Genomic DNA, 23,376 nt, shown 5'->3' with positions numbered 1-23,376 from the left:
AAGATATTCACTTCCTGGCTGATGCCCACTGTCACAGAGCCACGGGCCTATAGGAGCTCAGACAAGACCTCATGCCACATAGACATATAGACATATATGTATATATGTCTATGTCATGCCATGCCATCGCGGAAGACGAGTGTTTAATTTAAGCCAATAGGATTCCCCCATGTGACTCTGGCAACCAATCGGATTTATCAGCACACTTCCGGTGGTTACGGTATAAAAAACCTTGCCCGCCACTAGCTCCGCAGTTACTTCTTACAAAGGACCCATTACGGCCGAACTGTAAGAGTCAACGTAGTCTCTTCCACTTTGTCAATCCAAGCTACAAACCGAACAGTTTCAGGAAACATGGTGAGTATGAATAGATATATTTTTTATTGATTCGACAGAAAACGTTAAAATGGAGGACGGTTAATCTTCATCTTCGTCGTTTTAACTGAAAATCTGGTGACTAATCTGTAACTCGACAGGGAGTTGGAAATAGACAGAAAATGTTAACTATTCAAACGTTCAGTCGGACTGACAGCTTCTGGTTTATCCTGTTTTGAAGGCCAACGGCTCTCATCCTGAAACATTCCTCTTTTTTACGGCCTGTTTGAAGGGGCCTGGCCTTGATGAAACTGCGACGACAGGCTTTTCAAACAAAACCTACTCACTGGCATCCTTAAAGGCCTTAAATATTTTATGCGGTATCGTTGCGAGGTCAATAAAACAAACACAGCTACATTGGTGACCCCGACGTGATCCAATGTAGAAGTGGTGGAAAACAGGCGAACAACTTCTCTCTTTGACGAAGTTTATTTCGCCATTAATTCTGACAAAAGCGGGAATATATATATATCCTTAGCCCCTCCCAACTCTCCGTTGTCATGTTTACACACTAACGCTTACGAGGGGGCATCGCCCAACAGTCAGATGTCAGAGAGAAGGAAACCACTCAGATTATGGTGAATTATGTTTGTCCAGTTCACTACAATATGTTTTCTGTAGGGTGTTCTGTTCAGTTTAACGGACTGTGTGCAACATGTCATAAGATGACAGGATTAGTCATGATGATCTAGTCTCTGGTTCTCTACAAAAGAGCCTTTTTCCTCCTCAGATATTACACTAGCTATAGAGAAGTCCTCAACATGTGATTAGTAGCCTTCAGTCTCTGATTAGTTACAATTCCTACTATAACTTTCTTCAGACAGTCCAGCTTATTTTTATTATAATTTTCTATCTTTTTTTCCCCCTTCCACAGCGTGAGTGTATCTCAGTGCACGTTGGTCAGGCCGGTGTCCAGATTGGCAACGCCTGCTGGGAGCTTTACTGCCTGGAACATGGGATCCAGCCGGACGGACAGATGCCCAGTGACAAGACCATTGGAGGAGGAGATGATTCCTTCAACACCTTCTTCAGTGAGACTGGAGCTGGAAAGCACGTCCCCAGAGCTGTTTTTGTGGACCTGGAGCCCACTGTCATTGGTAAGTGTGACTCCTAGATGAGCATTAATTTGGTAAATATCTGATCATTGTAAACCAATCTGATGCAATGTCTGTTTTTGTTTCTTTTTTAGATGAGGTGCGCACTGGTACCTACCGCCAGCTGTTCCACCCTGAGCAGCTGATCACTGGCAAGGAGGATGCTGCCAACAACTACGCCCGTGGACACTACACCATCGGCAAAGAGATCATCGACCAGGTGCTGGACAGGATCCGCAAACTGGTGGGTGAAATCAGAGCAAAACAAGTCAATTGCAAGAATAACCACTGAAATTACATAACTCTATCTTATATGTGATCATTGTCTCTCTCTGTCCTCAGGCTGACCAGTGCACTGGCCTTCAGGGCTTCCTGGTTTTCCACAGCTTCGGAGGTGGCACCGGCTCTGGTTTCACCTCCCTGCTGATGGAGCGTCTGTCTGTCGACTACGGCAAGAAGTCCAAGCTAGAGTTCTCCATCTACCCCGCTCCCCAGGTGTCCACGGCTGTGGTGGAGCCCTACAACGCCATCTTGACCACCCACACCACCCTGGAGCACTCTGACTGTGCTTTCATGGTAGATAACGAGGCCATTTACGATATCTGTCGTAGGAACCTTGACATTGAGCGTCCCAGTTACACTAACCTGAACAGGTTGATCAGTCAGATTGTGTCCTCCATCACTGCCTCCCTTCGTTTCGATGGTGCCCTCAATGTTGATCTGACAGAGTTCCAGACCAACTTGGTGCCATATCCCCGTATCCACTTCCCTCTGGCCACCTATGCCCCCGTCATCTCTGCTGAGAAGGCTTACCATGAGCAGCTTACCGTGTCAGAAATCACCAACGCCTGCTTCGAGCCAGCCAATCAGTTGGTGAAATGCGACCCCCGCCACGGCAAGTACATGGCTTGCTGCCTCTTGTATCGTGGTGATGTGGTGCCCAAAGATGTGAATGCTGCCATTGCTACCATCAAAACAAAGCGCACGATCCAGTTTGTGGACTGGTGCCCCACTGGTTTCAAGGTTGGCATCAACTACCAGCCGCCCACTGTAGTTCCTGGTGGAGACCTGGCCAAGGTCCAGAGGGCTGTGTGCATGCTGAGCAACACCACCGCTATTGCAGAGGCCTGGGCTCGGCTCGACCATAAATTTGATCTGATGTATGCCAAGCGTGCCTTTGTGCACTGGTATGTTGGTGAGGGTATGGAAGAGGGAGAGTTCTCCGAGGCCAGAGAGGACATGGCAGCTCTGGAGAAGGATTATGAGGAGGTTGGTGTCGACTCAGTTGAGGGTGAGGATGAGGAAGAAGGAGAGGAATATTAGTTAAACAGGAAATAATTGATTTGCGATGTGTTCTGTGTGTTCTTGAGGAAGAGGCCTAGGTAAATTGAACCTGAAAGTGTAGTTCCTGATACATGCATAATAACTTCTTTGTATTTACATGTGAAATGTTCTGTTTTTCACATGTATAATCTGTTTGTGTTTTACTTGTATCTGCCACTGTAAAAAAATATTTTAATGGTTTTTGGATTGAATAAATCTCAAAACTTCTTCACTTTGCAGTCTTTGTATTGTAACTCCACTAGCTTTTACCATTTTAGGCAGTCTCTGATTTTGACTTCTGAAGTAGACATGTTAATATGAAAACAAAATGTAGGCTTATTTATACTGTAGACATAATTATGTTTTTATGTTTTAGTATTGACAGTTTCATGCACGAAAAATTATTTGAGTTGTTAATCCTAGGCATCTACTGCAAAGTCATTACTGTGCTTTTTCTGAATTAGATATACCCCTTCAATGAACTCTTAAAAAACACAAGTTACAATCCAAAATGAAATGTTTGCTAACAGTAATATGGAAGCTGCTGCGTATTTATTTGCATGTTTTTGAAAGACTTGTTCTTCAATTCCCCCCAAAATTGAAATTTTGATTTTTTTAATTTATTTTTTTATAACTTGAAGCATAAGAATGCAATATCCAATAGATAATGAATATACTAACATAATACATGACATAACTTCCCTAGCAGAGGTAATGAGTGCCGTTGATATTCATGCTTTATGATCTAATCAAATACATGTTATTTATATAGCCCAAAATCAACATCCTATTGCTTCAGTGGGCTTTACAGTCTGCACAGCGGGCAACATCCTTTGTCCTTAGACTTTTGATTCCAGTGTTTAAAGACTTGCCATATTGAGGGGAAAAAACCTTTTAACGGGGGAAAAAATAGAGGAAACCTCAACTTACTGAGGAGTGATCCCTCTCTGAAACAGACTTTACATATATATGAATATATGATATATGTATATGAAGGAGTTGCCCAGTGCTGTGAAAGTGACCTGCAGGGGTTGGAACTCCTTCACCAGCAGCGATGACAGCTTGTCCGTCATCCTGCGCTCTCCCACCACCTGCACTGGGTCAAGAGGGCATCCCAGGATGGAGCTGGCCTTCTTGATAAGTTTATCAAGTGTCATCCTGCCTGCTGCCGAGATGCTGCTGCTCCAGCAGACTCCATAGAAAATGGCTGATGCTACCACAGAGTCATAGAAAGAAGTCAGGACGTGCCCCCTGCACTCCAAAGGACCTGAGCTTCCTCAGCAGATGCAGTCTGCTCTGACCTTTCTTGTATGTTGCTGCAGTGTGATGCGTCCAGTCCAGTTTATTGTTCAGGTAAACTCCCAGGTACTTGTAAGTTGTCACCATCTCAAGCTACTAGCTACAGCTGCAATGCTCATCTGAGCATAGTAGCTGCTATTTATCAAGGATACCTTAAGTACATGTGTTATGATTTAAGTGCTAGGGCTTAGAACATACAAGTGCATATACGTTTTTTTAAATATACAAATATACTCGAGAAGGATTATGAGGAGGTTCAGAATCAGAATCCTTTTTATTGTCATTGCACAGTGTACAACGAAATTTTAGCAGCATCCGAGTATTTCACACAAATATAAATTAAAGTAAAAAGTACAAGTAGTGCAAATATAAAAATACAAATATAAATAAAGTAAATAAAGTGTGCAGTGTTGCAGGTATGTACAGTCTTTACAGATATTGCACACTGTCCTTGGGTGGTGTGTGTGTGTGTGTGTGTGTGTGTGCGTGTGTGTCAATGTCAGCGCCCTTTAGTGTTCAGTGCAGTGATGGCTTGTGGAAAGAAGCTGTTTCTGAGTCTGTTTGTCCTTGTTTTGATGGACCTGTGACGCCTGCCCGAGGGTAACGGGTCGAACAGATGATGTGCTGGATGGGTGCTGTCTCATGTGATTGCCTCAGCTCTACTGAGGCAGCGGGAGTTGTAAATGTCTTTGAGGGAAGGGAGGGGGCAACCGATGATCCTCTTGGAGCTGATAGTGTGGGAGAGGAGGAGGATGATGAAGGAGAAGAGTATTAAACAGACATGCATCTTTAATGTTTGTTTATGTTTATTAAAATGTTCATCACTGCACAACTGTTTACTGTCTTAATATACCAGTACATTAATTACCTATTCTATTTAAAAAAAGAAAACAGCATTTTAATAGAGCAGTGCACTACATTTCTGTAGTTTCAGTAATGTTAGAAGCATGCTGCTATCTTGGCTAAGGTCAAACTGGTTTGTGATGTAGTTTAAGGCAGTACAGTTTTTAGTGATACTTTGTCACTTTGGAGGCCTGAAATGTTTGGCCACTCACTTTAGTCACAGTATTGTTCAACAGATGTTTCTCCTCAGATGTGAGTGGACAGCCAAGTCTTGACCTGAGCAGTTGGCCCTCCTGTGTTATGCCATTTGTTTATGGAGAGGTTGTTTTATCTCCCTAATGTATAAATCGGTGCGGTCCTAGCTGAATCTTACCCAGTCATACCCAAGGCTAAGGAAGTAACTAAAAATGTTTAAATTGCATCTATCCATCTAACCAATTCATGCATGAGAGATTTAATTGGGACAACTGTTGTGGATTCTGTGAGAGAGATCTTGAGTTCATAAGTTATAACACAGGTCTCGTTTTCCAGAAGGCATATTGACTCATCACAGGTGTTACTAATAACATTAACAATGGCTGTGATCTGTTCACGAGTCATGACAACATGACCATGAGTCAGCATGAACGGTACCAGGACAATGAAACTAAAACAGCTGGATTAAATTCAGCCATCATTCTTTTTATTATTTACACCTGTGCTTTCTGTACTGTGACATGTCAACATGTCCTCTGTGGAAAAAGAGCCAAATGAACAGGAAACATAGATTTGAATTGGAAATTGTCAAAGGGTGCGGATTAGGGAGGGTTAGACAGTCCTAAAGTCCTTTCCTTCTGTTATAACGAGTTCAACATAGATAGATAGATAGATAGATAGATAGATAGATAGTTAGATAGATAGATAGATAAAGTAGTAAAATCATAAAAAATAATTTAATATGTCTGTGGCTGAAGCTGCTCTTAAGCTTGTCCAGAATTTTGTGGAGGGGATGAGAGGCATTGTCCATGATAGCCAGCAGCTTTGCCAGCAGCCTGCCCTCTGCCACCTCCTCCAGGGTGACAAGCTTAGAGCCAACAACAGACCCTGCCTTTTTGATGAGTTTATTCAGTCTGTAGCTGTTGTTATACACCTGAAAGAAACAAAAACAAAACAGAAATTATAATTAGTGGTAATACCAAAAATGTAGTACAGCATCAGAAGAAAAAGCACAACAGAAAAACTCTTGTAAAAACAGAAAAAAAAATGTAATTTTGACTGTCCAGCAGGAGGCGCTGTTCGATAAGTGAGTCCCAGTTGAGGCGCTCAGAAGTAGAGCCGCTCCACTTTGATTGGAGGCGTGAGCGCACCGGCCAGGAAACAGTGGCGGGGAAAGTTTTCCGCCCTCTTTGTTGTCACTGCGTCCCTTTTATCACTGTACCGACCTAGATATTTTTCACAAACCAGCATGAGGCGTGCGAGAAGTTCGAGAAACAAAAGTCAGAGTGCACAAGAAAATGATGCAGTCCAGTCCAAAACAGGTTGGTGCTTGTTTCGCGCTGGAGGATTAGCCTGACAGGATAGCTAGCTGCTGTAACTACGTCACATGTGGACTCAGGACATGTCTAGGCAGAGAAAAGCAGGAAATACATATTATGTATTGATAGCTTAATTGTTGTTGCAAGTGTTTTAGGAATCGACCACTTTACTTATACTATTTTATACCTGTTAGAAATTGACCATGTTAGTAAAACCTGACACTGTCAACCTACCATTACTGCAAACCTAAAAGTCTTTGGTGAATACCTAATATGCACCCAGTTGCCAGTTTATAAGACACAACTCGTTAACAGCCCCGCATCAAGCCCTGAAGGTTATAATGTTTAGTCTCTCTCAGTTGAAACAGTTTCAGAGAGGTGTTGATTCCTCTTTATTATTTTTTGTGGTGCTGTTGAATCAGATGATGATGATGATTTGTTATTTTGATTTATTATTTCAACAGATTTTGCAATATGATTATTTCTGTATCACAAACAAACTACAGGAGTTTTTTTCATTCAGTAAGGCGGGGAGTGTGATAGTATTTTCAGGGATATCTGTCTGTAATGTGACCTTATTGGTCCACTCCACATGGGTCTACCAACCTATTGAAGATGGTCTCCCCCTGTTTTATAAGATAACCTGCTGAAGGTCTGAGTACAGAAACATTGTTATTAAACTTCGTTGCAAGTGAGGTGAACAGTGTACAGGAGTTTTTTCCTGATTTTGTCGGCCCTTGGTCTTCTCCTACGCACCTGTCTATCCACAGGTGTGCAAAAGCTGTACTCACTGAAAAACTGTTGAAATCATGATGATTAAACATTTGTTGGGTTGAGGCAGGGCATCTCTGCAGCACTACAGTACTTCATTATAATGCAGTTTTGTCAAACATTACCTTTATCAGAAAACGCAGATTCTGCAATTTGTGTATTTTACTTGGCCAAATTATGATAGTATTTTGATTAATTGTGCAGCCCTACAAAAAAGCACATTTTTGGTTTTATTTCCTCTCTGAACCATTTGCTGGTTTTCCCACATTTTTCTTTGTAAGGACATCCTCAAAAAAGGTCCGTATTCCATATTAGGCTCAATTTTGGTACTTACAAAAAGCTTTAGAAATTTTTACTACATTAACTTAGTCAACAGTAGAATAAAACTTGTAAACAACGTTAATAATACATTTTTTTTGAATGAAGTGCATTACTGTTACCTTCAGGATTGACAGTGGTGGAAGAAGTAACAACATAGAATGGACACCACACAGAGGATTCAGACTTAAATCGAATGCTTTTATTGAACCGATTAACATAAAAATAAACAAACAAAAGGGGCTGAAGGTCCCGGCAAAAAGGAACAAAAGGATGGAGAGACAGTGGGCCGTCGTTCCCCGCATCTCCCCCTTCACCCGCCTGCGTGGATAATAAACCCTAACAAAGAAAACCGAAAACAGGACCACCGGCAACCTCCAACCCAAACCTAACAACATACACAACATACACCACCCGCACAAAGCCCCCGCACCCAAACTGCGTGAAGGCTTAGAGATCAACATTTACAAACAAACTCCTCACCAGTGCGCTGCTGCTCGTGTGTGTGACCAGGCTCACCTGTCCCTGCGCCCTCTTATCCCTTCCCCCGACTCCAACCAATCACCGATCACACTCAGGTGTGCTCAGGTAGAGAGGGAGGGGAGAATGAAAATCAGGGAGAGAGAGAGGGAGAGAGGGCAAGACACACACACACACCAGAGGCACACATAACAGTCCTGCTTTAAAAGTTTTTTCTAAGCATCACTAATGCTGCAGCTGGACTAATTTTAAGTACTGTATATACTGCTGGGTGGCTTCTTCGTAATACACGATAATTTATCAGTTGATTTATTTTTTGTATTAATAATATGATCTGCAAAGTAACTAGTATTAAACACTACAACATTGCTTCCCAAAATGAGTAGAGAACAAGTATTAAGTGGCATAAAATGGAAGTACTCATTCAAGTACTTGAACTGCTTGTACTTAAGTACAGTAAATGAGTAAATGTACTTAGTTACGTTATTTTTTTAATTATTTATTGATTCAATAGCTATTTTTGTTTATTTCGGCAATCAATCTCATTAAACTGTCAAACTTTTTACTTGGCAGGTCCCACAATACCAAAACTTATAAAAGTGCTACTTCGAAATTAAAGTATTTGAATTGATGCAGTAGTAATAAAGTATCTATAACTGTACTTTCTCTATGTGTGATCAGTGTGGCAGTGGAAAGGAGATCAAGGACAGTGGGAACCATACTCGCCTTCAGACTGTGCCTTGTTGGACTCAGCCGTCTCTTCAGGAGAAACCTCTGTTACTCTGTCTCTGGGCTCTGGGACGGCCTATGAAGTCGACCTGAAGAAGATGGTCCAGATTAATACTGTGACCAAGTACAAGAGGAAGATCCGCTCCCAGACAGTTAAACCAGGTATGTGTGTGTTATGTGTTATGCCATATGGACCATTTTGCCACAGTACTGTTTTATTTGAGGTCAGTTATTCTATTTAAAAATTTTGACATTTAACATCTGTCATCCCCTCTGCTTGGATTTTCTCCATTTCACAATGTCATTTTTTTAGTAGTCAGAAGTCATTAGAAGAAATATAGAAGAAATAGTAGAACTATTTAAAACATTACTGAAAATATTTAACATGTTTTTTTCTGTTGTCTTCATTTGTTAAGACAGTTTGAATGATGCCTGTGACTTAACAGCTCATAATGGGAAACCAGTTCAAGTTAAAAAGGAAGAGGAGGAGACACAAGAGCAACCTGCAGCTAAGAGGAAGAGAGGACAAAGCAAGAGTCAGACAAAAACTGAAGAAACGCCCAAAGAGGAAATAAAAGGTGACGGTGACAGTGATCTAATTTTCATATATGTTGTCTAAGTAATACCATTACAAAGGGAAATGGGATGTTAAGGTTGTTCAGTAATTGGTGATCCACAAGGTGGAGTAATTACAGCAAAATCATCAAGTGATTTCTGTTTTTTAAAGGACGTGGTTTTACCTGTACTTCATATTAGATGTCAGTTGACCTCATTAATGGTTTGTCTCTGGTCTTTGGATGTTGAACAGAGGTTGTGAAGATGATGGTCATGAAAGGAAAAGCTCCGGTGGACACTGAATGCAAAGCCAAACTTGGAAAGGTACATTATCTATGTTAACATGAGATATGAAACTCATGATTATGATTATGATTATTATTACTCATTATTATTATTATTATACATGAGTGTGTTACAATTCTGTTAAACATTTAATTTTAAATCAATCAAAAATGTAATGTAATTGCATCTTTTAAATGATTGTTGTACCTAGAGCAACTTCTTCTTCTTATTATAATCATCTTATCTTGTTATTGATATTTTTTAGAGCAGCAATGTACAATGTAGGTTGCTCAGGTTTAGTTTAATTCTTAGAAATAAACTTTTAATTTTTTATAATCTCAGCAGTAACCTCTTGAGCTGAAAGAATAAGCCAACACATCAGAATATCTGCCAAAGAACTGCAGTTCCTCAAACGGCCACTTGAGGCAGGCTCCCCAAGCACCCAAAGCTGCCAAATGCCCAACTTTACAGAAGAAACATGTTAAACATCTTCTGTATGATCAGGGTGCTCCTGTAAAACAGAGCATTGCTCTCAGTGAACCAACCCTGAATAAAATAAAGGTTAAAAGTGTACTGCTGGTACAAGAGACGTTTTTAGTTTCTATAGCTAATTTTCCCGTTCAACTAAACGGGAGGTGAATATTTCACCAGTGCTTTCACTGTTCACGTGAGAAAAATATCCATTATGCTGATGAATTAGTAATGTGTCATTTTTCCTTTCGATTTCATTAGTAATCATTATTATGTACCTTTTCTTAAATAAAACAGCCACGCAAACACAATTAGTGTGCAACAATTAAATTGATCTAAATACGATGAATAGGCAACCCTTTTTCGTAACTGAGTAATTGCCAAATAGATTTTTAATCATATATGATGATTTACAGCTAATAAATAAATTCTGTTATAAATGTGTTGTTTTTTTTGGGATTGTTGGCTGAACAACATACCAAGCAGGTTTAGATCGTCACTTTGCGTTCTGAGAAGTTAGGGTGGGCATTTTTTCACTATTCCTTTTTTCTATCTTTTTGTATTTCAGGCTCATGTTTACAGTGAAGGAAATGATGTTTACGATGTGATGCTCAATCAGGTAAAGTCTTCAATAAAATTTAATCGCAAGCAGACTCTAAGGGATCTGCCGAAGAGATTAAGAAGGATATCCTGAAATGTTGGGGGGGAATTTTTAACACTCGTGAAGTGCTTTTTGGAATCAAAATTCAAAAGCTGTACTCTTTATTTCCATATTGAATAGTAACTGACTGACTGGTAAATAGTTTGATAGATATTCTTATTGCAACTACTCGCCACATTTCAGCTACTGATGATTTTAGAGCAACATTTATTTAACTATGCCTCTTGCCCCCTATAACATCCTGACTATTTTCACCTACACAGCAATGTCTTCATGTGATACATGATTCTTTTTTTAGCTAATAATGCAGCTGTCATCCTGTTGCTCAAAATCAAAAAATCTAGTCAAAGCTCTAAAAGTATCCTGTCATTATGTATTTAATTTTACAATTTGATTTGTGGGAAAGTGAATAGAATGTTTGACTTGTAGCAAATGCCTTCTGTATTATTTTGCAGACAAATCTTCAGTTTAACAACAACAAATACTACCTGCTCCAGCTGTTGGAAGATGACAACTCCAAGGCTTACAGTGTGTGGTTAAGATGGGGCAGAGGTGAGCCGATGTGCCTGTTATTGTTAGCATGGTTGATATATATAGAAATGTTTGTTTTAACACAGGAAATTAAGGAAAGCCTGCAGTTTGGAAGGTTTTTTCTAAAATGTAAACTTACTGGTTTAATTTATTTTGGTTGGTTTTCCTTACTGTTTTTTTCAGTGGGAAAAGTGGGTCAAAACAGTCTGACAGCCTGTGGTGGAGACCTGCTGAAAGCCAAAGATTTTTTCAAGAAAAAGTGAGATTGTGCAATGAAAAAGATATTTAGAGATGTTTCACATCAGAGTAAGTTAAGTAAAAGTCTGAAACTTGTTTTTTTTGCCACAGGTTCCTTGACAAGACCAAGAATGAGTGGGAAGGCCGAGCAAATTTTGAGAAAGTACCTGGAAAATATGACATGGTGTTCATGGACTACAGTACGGATAAAAAGGCAAGGGACAACACAAAGAACCAACAACCTATTTATCTCCTCCTCCTTATCTCCTTGGAATTAAGACTGGCAACCTGGAAATAAGAGTTTCAGTTCAAGTGAAGTTAAGGTTGTCGTTATGAACATAGATATATTTCATGGTTTTAGGAAGAGAACGAGACCACAGTGGATGCTGTGCCCAAAAAGAGGACCTCCAAGCTGGATGTGAAGATCCAGTCGCTGCTGGAGCTCATCTGTGACCTCAAAGCCATGGAGGAGTGTGTGCTGGAGATGAAGTTTGACACCCGGAAAGCTCCTCTCGGTCAGTCTGACAGAATCAAAATCACAACAGAAATATAACAGAATTTTTCCTGTTACGGCCTTTTAATTTCTACTAATACCATTCCTAGAATTTAATTAGATTTTATTTAGAGCACATTAATATTAACAGAGGTAGTTTTGGTTTGTTGAAGTGGGGTTGTATGAGGTTCTTTTTCAGTCAGTGTATTAACTACAGTAGATGGCAGTAAGACGCCCCAGGTTTCGAGAAGCAGCAGAAGTACCATGTAGGAAGCTAGGCAATAAATGTACTGTTATGGTTGGCAGCAGCAGCAAAATGTAATTTCGCCACCTAAAAAAACGGCCTCCCAAAAAAGGCAATATCAGTGTAAGTGTACACTAAATTTACAATATTTTTCGTCAAACAGCCTTTTCTGACAGGGGAATGAGGCACAATAATCTATATATGCTTTCTTCAAAGCTGACAAACTCGATGTTTACGTCATTGTGTGACTTTGGTGTTTTGAAGGGTTGGTTCGGATTCACCAAAGTCACACAATAATACAAACTAACTAATTAATCGAGGCAGCGGTAGACCAACCACAATCAGGTTCTGCAAAATAAAATGACTGTTTTTGTCAAAGGAGTCTGGCAGCTTTGGAGAGTGTGATAAAACAGCTTCAGTTCCCTGTTGAAAAGGGCTGTCTGATGGCAAAATAAAAATGCAAAAATATTCTAAATATAGTGTTCACTAAAACTTAAACCTTTTATTAGGTAGCTAAAATCAATCTGTTTTGCCACTGTCCCTGTCTGTAGCAGTTCATTACTAAGCTTCCTTAGGTACTACCCTGACTATGAACAAGTACCTTATACAGCCACACTTCAAAACACTCCCAAACTATCCCTTTAAGACGCTACAGCATGATCCAAAAATGCAATAAAACAAGTTCTCAAAGCATACTTTAGCTCCAACCTGCCCCCTCACTGTATGAGTATCTTTTTGACCAGTATTTACACACCTTTCATTACTGGGCTTCACATTTCAAATTCCGGATTTTCCTTTGTACCTGCAGGCAAACTGACCTCAGAGCAGATCCATGCAGGCTACTCGGCACTGAAGAAAATCGAGGATTGTTTGAAAAAGAAGGGCAGCAATCGTGAGCTGCTGGAAGCATGCAACCAGTTCTACACCCGCATCCCTCACGACTTTGGGTAGGGCATATGTAGCTCTACAGATGAAGATGCACTGTTACTGTTCGAAAAGTGATGTCTGTCTTGCTGTAACTAAAAGATGTAATTCTCCAGGTTGAAAACTCCTCCAATCATCCGTTCAGAAGATGAACTGAAGGAGAAGATTGCACTGTTGGAAGTAAGGGAGTTCTCCATTAATTGAGGTCTACAAATATTATTTTATGTCCTCACTTTAATCTGTGATCCTTACTGTCATACTGACTTTCTTATTTATAGGCTCTGAGTGACATTCAGATTGCAGTGAAAATGGTTAAGGCCAGTGAAAACAGTGACGAACATCCTCTGGACAGACAGTACAGCTCCCTCAAGTGCCAACTGCAGCCTCTTGACTCCAGCGGCCATGAGTACACGGTCTGTGTTTTACTACTTATAATGATAACAGTCAGGGTTAATCAGCCTGGACTGATACACTGCTGCCATGTTTATGGATGCACCTGCAAGATTTATACGGTGCATTTATTATCCAGGGTCCCCATGGATTCTTAAAAACTCTTAAAACATCTTATATATAGTTTTTGATACTCAAGGTAAAAATGTCTTAAAATGTCTAAACACAAAACAAATCCTTCGCTGGATAATGCTAGCCTTTCAAAATAAAAAAATAAATGTCCCACACTTCAACCCACACAGTGATATAATAAGAACAAACAACAGTAATGTGACAGTAGGTAGTGTCTTTGGCAACTTATATGAGAGAAATTGCAGAATTTATATGCGGAAAAGTCACGGCGACCTCCCTGCCGAGTCTTTGGTGCACTTACTTGCAGCATCCATCTCCTGCAGTGAGAGCCAGACAGGTCCAGCCCCAGCAGGAGATGTACTTTGCAGTCTCTAGATAACAGAATCTTATTCAGAGAGCAGAAGTTGTACCAAACTATTAAACCCAATGAATCTTAATCTGAAATAACGTGTCATTTTCCTCTTCTCTGTGTGAAGGTGATAGAAAAGTATCTAAAGTCCACACACGCCCCCACCCATTCTGACTACAGCATGACTGTCCTTGATATCTTCTCGGTGGACAGAGACGTGGAGAACAACAACTTCCTCTCACAGCTACACAACAGGTAATACACAGTCTGCTTAGTGTAACATTTGTATAAACTACCATTACAGCCTCAAATGTTGTACTGTATGTGCTGTGATTATTCATATTTGCCTGCATAATTATAGACAATGATGTTAGTGAAAATATTGTGTTCTTGACAATTATGTTTGTCTTCTGCTAGGACTCTGTTGTGGCACGGTTCCCGTCTGTCTAACTGGGTCGGCATCCTGAGTCAGGGGCTCCGAGTGGCCCCACCAGAAGCTCCCGTCACTGGTTACATGGTAGGATGGACAGAAAAAACATTTAAATATATACAATTTTTCATTTGATTGTAGATAGAGTAAGATAAATACTCACTTGATATGGAGGGAAATTTAGGCATCCAGTGGCCTTACTGACGCATACAAAACCCCAATCAACACAAAAATATAAGAAGCAAGAAAATGAAAATGATTACTGTGGAGAATATACAGTAAAGTACAAAATGAAGATAAATATATACATTAATCAAATACAAATGCACTTTCTGTTTCTCTTTCATCTAGTTTGGAAAAGGGATTTACTTTGCTGACATGTCATCAAAGAGTGCCAACTACTGCTTTGCCAATCAAAACAACCACACTGGACTGCTGCTACTGTGTGAGGTGAGTTAATTTATTATTCTCTGTGGGCTGATAAAATGTATTCTTCCTAATTTCTACCTATACTTAGTTATTTAACAATCCTGTTACTGAAGAAGTGAAAAGAATATGTATACACTGAAGGTCGTTAAAGCAAACTTAAACAACTCCTATTAACAATGAACATAACATGCTCGGCCCAGATGTGATGCAGCTCCGTTTCAGTGTCCATGCTTTGTGTCTGTGTGGTTGCAGGTCGCTCTGGGTGACTGTAACGAGCTGCTGGATGCCGACTACGAGGCAAACAATCTGCCTGCTGGGAAACACAGCACCAAGGGCCTGGGACAGACTGGACCTGACCCCAAAAACTCTGTCACTCTGTGAGTCAGTCTGATTACACTGACACATTTCATACAGGCCAAACATTGATTCAGATGTGCTCAGTGTTACACAACAAAAATCATTACATTATCTGAGAGTTTGTTAATTACATTAGCAAAGAAGAAAGACAGGGTGACGAGCACAGAAAATTCTTTATCCATTATTTGCTTTACAAGGAGCCCATAAAGAATCTCATTTGGCTTTATAGACGACGATGTTTTAATAGACATTTTTCACTGTTTTCTGATGTTTTAAAGACCAAACTTTACCAAGCCCAAAAGACCAAACTTGTTTTTGTCCACAGTCCAAAGACATTTAGTTTACTGTCATAATGGAGAAAAGAAACCAGAAAATGTTTAGCATTTAAGGAGCTGGAATCAGATAATTTTGACTTTTTCCTTAAACAGTGTCTCAAACCAATTTTTTTATTTATTATTATAATAGTTGGCGATTAATTTAGTAGGTGACAAATAATTGATTAATCATTGCAGCTCTAGCAGCAACTAGTTTCAGTTAATCTCAAGCACGTCTTAAGTCAAAGTATTGTGAAGGTAATTCATTATCTTAAACCCTTAAAACTCTGAAATCTAAAACTTTTCATATGTCTGTCTCTTTCTCTTTCTCAGGGATGGTGTGACTGTGCCGATGGGGCCAGGGGTGAAGACGGGGGTGGGTAAACATAACAGCTACTCCCTCCTGTACAATGAGTTCATCGTTTACAACCCTGCCCAGACTCGCATGAGGTACCTGCTGCGGGTCAAGTTCAACTACTCTTCACTGTGGTGAGGCTGTGAAATCTGGAGATTTCCCAGGGATTTGCTCTCCACAAAGCGGGGATGATACATCACTCAGTCACTCTTCATGTACAGTTAGATGCTGTTCAGCTCTTGGATCTGGGGAATAGGATGTTAAACCTGACAACTATTTTGATAATCAGTTAATCATTTTTAAAGCAAAAATACCAATATTATCTGGTTGTAGCTTCTCAAATGTGAGGATGTTTTGCTTCTCTTTATCATATCTGATATCTTTGGGGTTTGGTTGAATAAAAAAAGCAATTTTAATACATCAACTTAAGCTGTGGAAGGTTATAGCTGGCATTTTTCACTATTTTATGACATTTTGTAGGCAAAACGATTACAGCCGCAACGATTAATCGATTGGTTGTCAACTATCGAATTAATCACCAATTATTTTGGTTTCGATTAACCAGTTTGAGTTATTTTTTAAGAAAAAATAGTTCAAATTCCTTCCTTCCAGCGTCTCAAATGTAAATGTTTTCTGGTTTTCTTTACTCCTTGATGACCGTAAACTGAATATGTTTTGGTTTTCAACATTTTCTGATATTTTATGGACCAAACAACTACTTGATTAAAGGTAGGGATTCTGGAGAAAAATAGCTGATTGTTGAGTGTCATTCCCAGGTCATCAAATACTGATGCTTTGGGTTAGAATTTCAGGATGAATACCGTCCCAAATCATCAGTTTTTGGCAACTTGGGAATGACACTCAACAGTTGACTGTTTTTCTCCAGAATCGCCTTCCCTACCTTTAATCAAGAAAACAATCAACAGATTAATCGACAACGATAATAATCATTATTTGAGGCCCTGAAAACAATTCATAGATTAATCGAGAAAATAATTGGCAGATTAATAATAAGCAGTCCTTCAATGATGTCTACTGTCTCAGCAAATATGACATTTCATCTTTGTTCTTCAGAGTCCGAAAATGACATAGGACCCTGTAAAATAATAATACATAAAGTTTGGTTATTAAAGTGAGACTAAAGGTTTGGTGAGGGTAAAAGATGAAGATGGATCCGTGTGATACAGTAAGAAGAAAAATTTGCACTACTTTTCATCCATGTTGCTTTATCTCGTGAACGTCCTTGTTATAAACGCAAGCTCTATTGTATCGCATATTACATATGGCAACATTCAGTGTGTTTCGGTTTCTGTTCTGGTGCTTTATGCAACACAAAAAGCCTCATGGATCTCCAGTGTTAGATTATCAGTCTCTGACTTTAATGAAATATCATGATTTGGAAATTCTCTTGGCAGGTTTGACTTGAGCATTTATACTGAATGTTTACCAAAATGTTAATGAATGTGTCTTAATAATGAAATTGATTGCCTTTATTTGTATGTGGGTTAAAGTGCAGTGTGTAACAACAAATACAGAACAGCAATTTTTTACATACATTTTTATTCATGTCAAACTTCGACAAAGATTCTGTCAAAGCACTGATGCTCATTCATTTATTGTCACTTAAAACAGGATGCAGTTTCATTATATACATTATAATAATAATAAAGGACATTTTCTTTGTGTGGAGTGTTGGTCTGTGTTTGTTAATTTTGTATATATGTACATTGTGTATACAGTTTCACCTCCTCCCCAGCAGGTAGAGGAAGATGAGGACTACGTCCAGGTAGATGGTGAGAGCAGCGTTGACGTATTCCTCTGGATCCAGACGGTAGCTCATCATCCCCATGAGCAGCTGAATGTCGATCATCAGGAACTGAGACAGAATATTTAGGACAGGGCGAGAGATTAATACCAGATACCTAATAATATATTTTGGCTGTGAGTGTAATTGACTTTATATTAACACATCAGAGTATATAAAGTACAAAGTAACTAGTGATTTAGTAAAGTTATCAAATAAATGTAGTGGAGTAAAAAATACAAAATTTGCCTCCAAAATGTAAGTGGAAGTATAAGTACCTTTAATTTTACTTAGTTATATCCCATTACTGGTTATTCTGAATTTAGAAACTTAGATTTTAATTTTTAATGCAAATGTATACTGGATTCCCCCTTGATCAGTATTTGCACCAGCCCTGAAAATACATATCAATCGATCCCTATTAAAAGCATCAAAACATGTAAAGTTTAATTTGATGAAACCATGTTATATCTGAAGCTCATTTCAACACAGACCATGCAGATGTAGCAGAAGTGGAAATCAAATCTATGAGTGATAAACCTGCTGATGTGACCTGGACAACAAGTATGTGTATTTGATAAGATTTTAGGACACGGGTCTTTGTTGTATCCCTTTAAAAAGTACTTTTATTATTAGGGTATCTTAGTTTTTCCCCCCCTTACCAGTGAATACAGCAGAGCACCTAGACACCCGTAGGCGACTTCACTGATGTAGGAGTAGTAGAAGGTGCAGAAAAACCCGAACATGATGAAGTCCACAAGCAGAATCAGCAGAACACCGTACCAAACGGTGAAATCAAAACGAGTCTGCAAAGAACACAGAGAGATATTGGATATTAAAATTTCACAGCCCACCTACACACTTGACCAATATACACTGAGCATTTAAATACTTTCACTGCACATACAGTATTTCTCTGATTTTGTCGTTGGAATTTTAATAGTTTGTCTTTGTCTAATGCTTTTTTCTTCTAATTCTGGTTATCATTCCTTATTGCACACTAACCTCAAAGCACACCTTCAATAATAAGCCACCCTGCATCATACTGCACAAAATGAGCATGTGACAAATACAACCTTTGAATCTTATAGTAATTAAGAAGAATGTATATTGGGGCATAGTGTTGACTGGGTTCCTCACCTAGTGTCTGATACAGTGTTTGCACATAATCACTTAAATTCAACACCTTTATGACTAGGATGGCACTCAGTAGAGCTCATACCTCTGCTAAGGCCCAACAGTCCCCCTTAATTCAATCAAGCCTAATCCAATGTCAAATAAAACACATTTATATCCACTAGATCTGGATCTTTTTATTTGGATGAGCATCAAATTGTTCTCACTCATAGGTCCCAGACACCTAAGTATTCTCAGGTATCTCAGGATACCTAAGTATGCATTACTCCCTGAGAATGAACGAAAATGTTGAAAAATGCCCTGTCTCGCAATGTAGTGTTTGTGTTATCCTGCTGACAAACCAACCAACCAAGAAATGAACTTGGCGAATACATGACCTCCTCGGTGGAGGTAATTAGGCCTTTTAAAAAGGGTTATACTGTAGCTGTTGTCTTGTTTAGTCCAAAGTCTATCTGTTGTTTGTACAGAGGATACAGCTGAGTAAGAACAGCTGTAATAGACAACACATGTAACACACAGGATTCAGTTACAGATAATGTCAACATTCAAGCACTCGTCCGAGTATTTTCTTCATTTATCAATTAGTTTTTAGTCAACAAAATGTCAAAAAAGAGTGAAAATTGGCCTTTTCTGTCTCCCAGAACCCAAGCTGATGTCATTAAAGGTCTTGGTTGACCAACAGTGTAAGACCAAAAAAGATAAAAAAATCTTTTAACTGGAAAGATTGGGAGATTTTTAATTTTTTGTCTTCAGATACTATTTACCAGTGCAAACAACATGTATCATGTTAAAGTCAGGGAGAGCTTTAACTTAAAAACTGATACATGAGGAAACTGAAAAGTCTCCACATTGCTTTGTTTAAAACACACAATAATGAATGTATAGAGGAAACATTTTGAAATGTTGCTCTTCAGCCTGGTTATCTAACCTGTGCGGAGAATGCAATGATTGCGACGGTTATGGCCAGCGTTGCTCCCATCGTGATGACAACAGCAACAGTGTTGTGAAAGGACGCGATGGCTCCAACCATGTATGACAAGCTCAGGGTGACCACAACCTGTAGGTACAAATTTTAACATTTTAAACATCTCCAATATTATCTCTGAAAAGTTTTTTTTTCATACTTTGCCTAATAAATTCACAAGTTTAACTGCTTTAAACAGAGTCTCTCTTCAGTTATGCTCCAGATTATTTATGTCTTTAAATAATTATATTATAACGTATGTATGATGTGTGTTTGTGCCATACCCTGAATATTTAATCATAATACGAGAAGAGCCTTTCCTAATTTAACATGCCAACAAAACCTCAAAAGCTAAAAATGATGATCTGTGAGCATGTGAACACAACTTTAGAGGAAACTGAGGTTTTTATTTGGAAACAATAAAATGAAAGAAAACAACTGCTGGTAGCGTGCCAGTTTCTCAGAGCCCATTTACATGTAAATGAGAGAGGTCAATAAATGTTTCGGCTTTTTTCATGGCACAGGAAAGCTTAGAGGGATGACAGGAAATGGGATGAGAGAGAGGGGAGACAACATGCAGCAAAAGGTCACAGGTTGGGTTTGACCCCCTGAGTTTTTATTGAACTAGTTTTTCCAGTAAAGCAGCAGCCCGCCTACTTAGATGATAACATCTTTCACTTCTCTCTCCGGAGTGTGACTGTGTGACCTCAGATGTTTCATATCCTATATATATATCTTCTTTCAAACAACAAAGCTACGACTCTTTTATCACATAACTGTTCTTTAGTCTATTATTCAAATGTTCTGTTGTCTTGATTTAGGTATTAGAGCTGCACAATTCAATCAAATATCACCAAAACTGAAGCAGAAGCTGCAATTTTTTCGATACTGGTAAAATGTGTGATAAAACAGCATTATAACGAAGTATATGATTTTTTATTTGAATTTTTTTTCATGAAAAAGAAAAATGTAATGCAAAAACGATCATTCCCAGTAATCTTGAATCTTATCCCAAGTGTAATAACTCTCAAAATAATGGCAATATGATTTTCTCTCCCCCATATTGTGCAGCCCTAATTAGTATCTGTGTCAGGATCTATATTTTGTTAAAGTTTTTGATAAATCAACCCACCAGTCCCATGATGTTCCAGGGGTGACGCCGACTGAAGGACTTGCAGCAGCTGAGAGCGATGGCGACTACGATGAAGATGATGAAGGAGCTGAGGTAGGCCGGCAGGTTGGTCTGCACCGCCTCTTTGACCACGTCGGAGAAGGTGAACACACACACCACACTGAAGGTGAACAGCAGCTGGAGAGTCAGGATGCAGAACACCTGCACAGGGAAATGGAAAATCATTACTGAATCTTATGACCCCTGAGGAGGGTCCTGACACCAGGTTGGGAAATTCATATTTCACAAAGACTGTAAATCTCAAACTAACAGACCTTTCTAACAAACCCTCTTCTCACTGTCCTGTCATCAAAAGAAGATGAGGATATAAGTGGAGTTGTGTCCGACGGGGGCTCTGGGCCTATGTCGCGGAAAGACTCGTACCCACTGATGGGCTGATAGGTGCAAGTTGTTTCAGCTTTGGTTGGAGGATATGTTGATGGGGCTGCAGAGTAGGGTGGAGGTTGCTCCCCTTGGTAGGAGTATGCCGGTGGTGGTGCGGACACATCATAAGTAGGAGCGTTCTGTGTCTCTTTGGATGTGAGGTAGTCTGCTGTGTCTGACATTGTGGAGGAAACTGAGGGCCAAAGACAAAGTTCAGTCAAATACAAGGAAACACAGGGAGGATGGGATACATTTTGTTTAGCAGCAAGTGGGAAGTTCCTGTTTAACGTAATTTAATGTACTGTTTGATCTACTTGTTAACTTTGGTGTCTGAACTACTGGGAAGGACGTGTCCATGTCAGCCTGTGTTGTTGATACAGCATACAGCAGTATATACAGCAAAGGACGGCCTGTTTCTGTCTGTTCCTGTCTATCTCTGTTGTAGATTTAATTTGGGTAATTTTTAGTATCTGCCCTCCAGCACGTACAGGGTTTCTTAGATCAGATCTGGATTTTTTAATACAACCAGACTTACTGCTGACTGGTTGCCAAAGAATGCAGTAAAGATTAGGAAGTAAAACCTGAGCTGTGGGGGCCACTTCTCTTTCACCCAGCAAACATTGTGAGGAAGCCAGCGATGTGTCATTGCATCTAGTTAAAAAAAACCTGACAAGTTCTCAGATTCAATTCATGTCATTCTTCTCCCCGGGTTTGTGGAAGACTTAAGTGCATGTATGAGCAGAGGTGGAAACAAAGTGCAAATAAGTAGATTCAAGTAGATTTTTAAGGTAGGACAGCTTTTTTCTTTTCCTCCCTACATTTGAACACAAATATCTGTAAATATAGATATAAGGTAAGGTAAGGTAAGATATTACCTTTAAGTTTAATAGTCTTTGAATTATATTAATATGACGTGAGGTTCAGTTAGCTTTGCACAGAATTCACCTTTAAAAAATGTCCTTCAGAGGGAAACTTTTTACTTTTATACTTTGAGTACATTTCAGAGCCTGTACTTTATTACTTTTACTTGAGGAAAGAATTCAAATCAGTATATCTACTTTTACTAGTCATTTTTTTTACACAATAATCTGTAATTTCACATTATTTTTGAACCATTATGGTTGTATACAAATAATTGGAAAAGCTAGAGCAGATGAATAAGCAACACACAAAAAGCTTTAAAGGAGTATTGTTGACCAAGTTATGGTTTTGTCCTGTTGATAAATACACATAAATACTACAAGCAAAGCTGTAAATAATACACACAACAATTTAATAAAGAACAATGTGAATGCTCCACTTACCTTTTCTCCTGGTTTATAGTTGTGTCTGAGAACAATCACAGTTCAACACCTCACAGTGCTGTGTGAGGAGGAGACAACACGAAAACCCTTCTTTACGTGGTGATTGGTGTCATCTATGTATCAGCCTGTGGCATAGTTTCACTTCCTGTCGCCATTAGGCGGAACAGTGCGGAAAGTCCAGCGTTGCTTTAAACTAGGTCAGAGGTCGTCAAAGTAGGAACTTCCAGAGGTTCCCATGTTGAGTCCTTCAGGGTCGACAACAAAATCTGACTGTCCAGACTTGAGTCTGCTTAAAGCACTCATATTTTATCATAATGTATCTTTACTATTTTGCCAATTCAGTACTAACTCCGAGATGGAACAATGTGGCACACAGGATAATTTAAGTACACATGATTTTTTTTGTGTCTATGAATACTCGACCTGAAAATGTTTAGGAACCATTGGTGTCAGCTGTTGCCAGGCAGAAATGTTAATTGCAGTAACAGCATAATGTCTGTTTCTAGACCTCTGAATCACTGACCACACGTCAGATTGTTTCCCATAAATTCAAACTGAAAGTAAAACTAAATGGCAATTCAGTCCGATTCCAGTATCAAGCTAAGTCTAAGGAGTGTTTGTGTCAATACTATGTATTTTTATCAGTTCACTCATTTAAGAGATTAAAAGTTCATTCTTGATTGTTGAAACACATAAATCTCACTGCCAG

At 39.2% G+C, this 23,376-nt stretch overlaps 3 protein-coding genes across 3 annotated transcripts; 2 read left to right on the top strand and 1 right to left on the bottom strand.

Moving 5' to 3' along the window:
* Positions 1-211: 211 nt before the first annotated feature.
* On the top strand, positions 212-3,020 carry LOC311266726 (tubulin alpha chain-like). Its single transcript, XM_084369242.1, has 4 exons — positions 212-357; positions 1,250-1,472; positions 1,565-1,713; positions 1,812-3,020. Exons 1-4 carry the CDS (start codon positions 355-357, stop codon positions 2,790-2,792), a joined length of 1,356 nt encoding a protein of 451 aa, XP_084225368.1. The 5' UTR covers positions 212-354; the 3' UTR covers positions 2,793-3,020.
* A 3,282-nt stretch (positions 3,021-6,302) lies between these two features.
* parp2 (poly (ADP-ribose) polymerase 2) lies at positions 6,303-17,587 on the top strand. Its single transcript, XM_084368899.1, has 17 exons — positions 6,303-6,451; positions 8,699-8,908; positions 9,163-9,324; positions 9,555-9,625; positions 10,626-10,676; positions 11,174-11,270; positions 11,433-11,508; positions 11,598-11,700; positions 11,848-12,001; positions 13,032-13,170; positions 13,264-13,327; positions 13,426-13,560; positions 14,146-14,273; positions 14,436-14,535; positions 14,800-14,898; positions 15,130-15,254; positions 15,882-17,587. The coding sequence occupies exons 1-17, from the start codon at positions 6,379-6,381 to the stop codon at positions 16,039-16,041; spliced, it is 1,947 nt and encodes a 648-aa protein (XP_084225025.1). The 5' UTR covers positions 6,303-6,378; the 3' UTR covers positions 16,042-17,587.
* Positions 17,588-17,641: 54 nt separating this feature from the next.
* Positions 17,642-22,755, bottom strand: LOC311266505 (protein lifeguard 1). The gene is made up of 6 exons (XM_084368900.1): positions 22,668-22,755; positions 21,255-21,556; positions 20,941-21,141; positions 19,773-19,901; positions 18,370-18,513; positions 17,642-17,779 (listed from the first exon to the last, which is right to left on the bottom strand). Exons 2-6 carry the CDS (start codon positions 21,543-21,545, stop codon positions 17,645-17,647), a joined length of 900 nt encoding a protein of 299 aa, XP_084225026.1. The 5' UTR covers positions 21,546-21,556; positions 22,668-22,755; the 3' UTR covers positions 17,642-17,644.
* Between the last annotated feature and the right edge of the window lie 621 nt (positions 22,756-23,376).

Source organism: Pagrus pagrus (assembly GCF_965226575.1).
Source record: "Pagrus pagrus genome assembly, chromosome: 12".
Taxonomy (NCBI): Eukaryota; Metazoa; Chordata; class Actinopteri; order Spariformes; family Sparidae; genus Pagrus; species Pagrus pagrus.
This window is presented reverse-complemented; position numbering and strand designations above follow the sequence as displayed.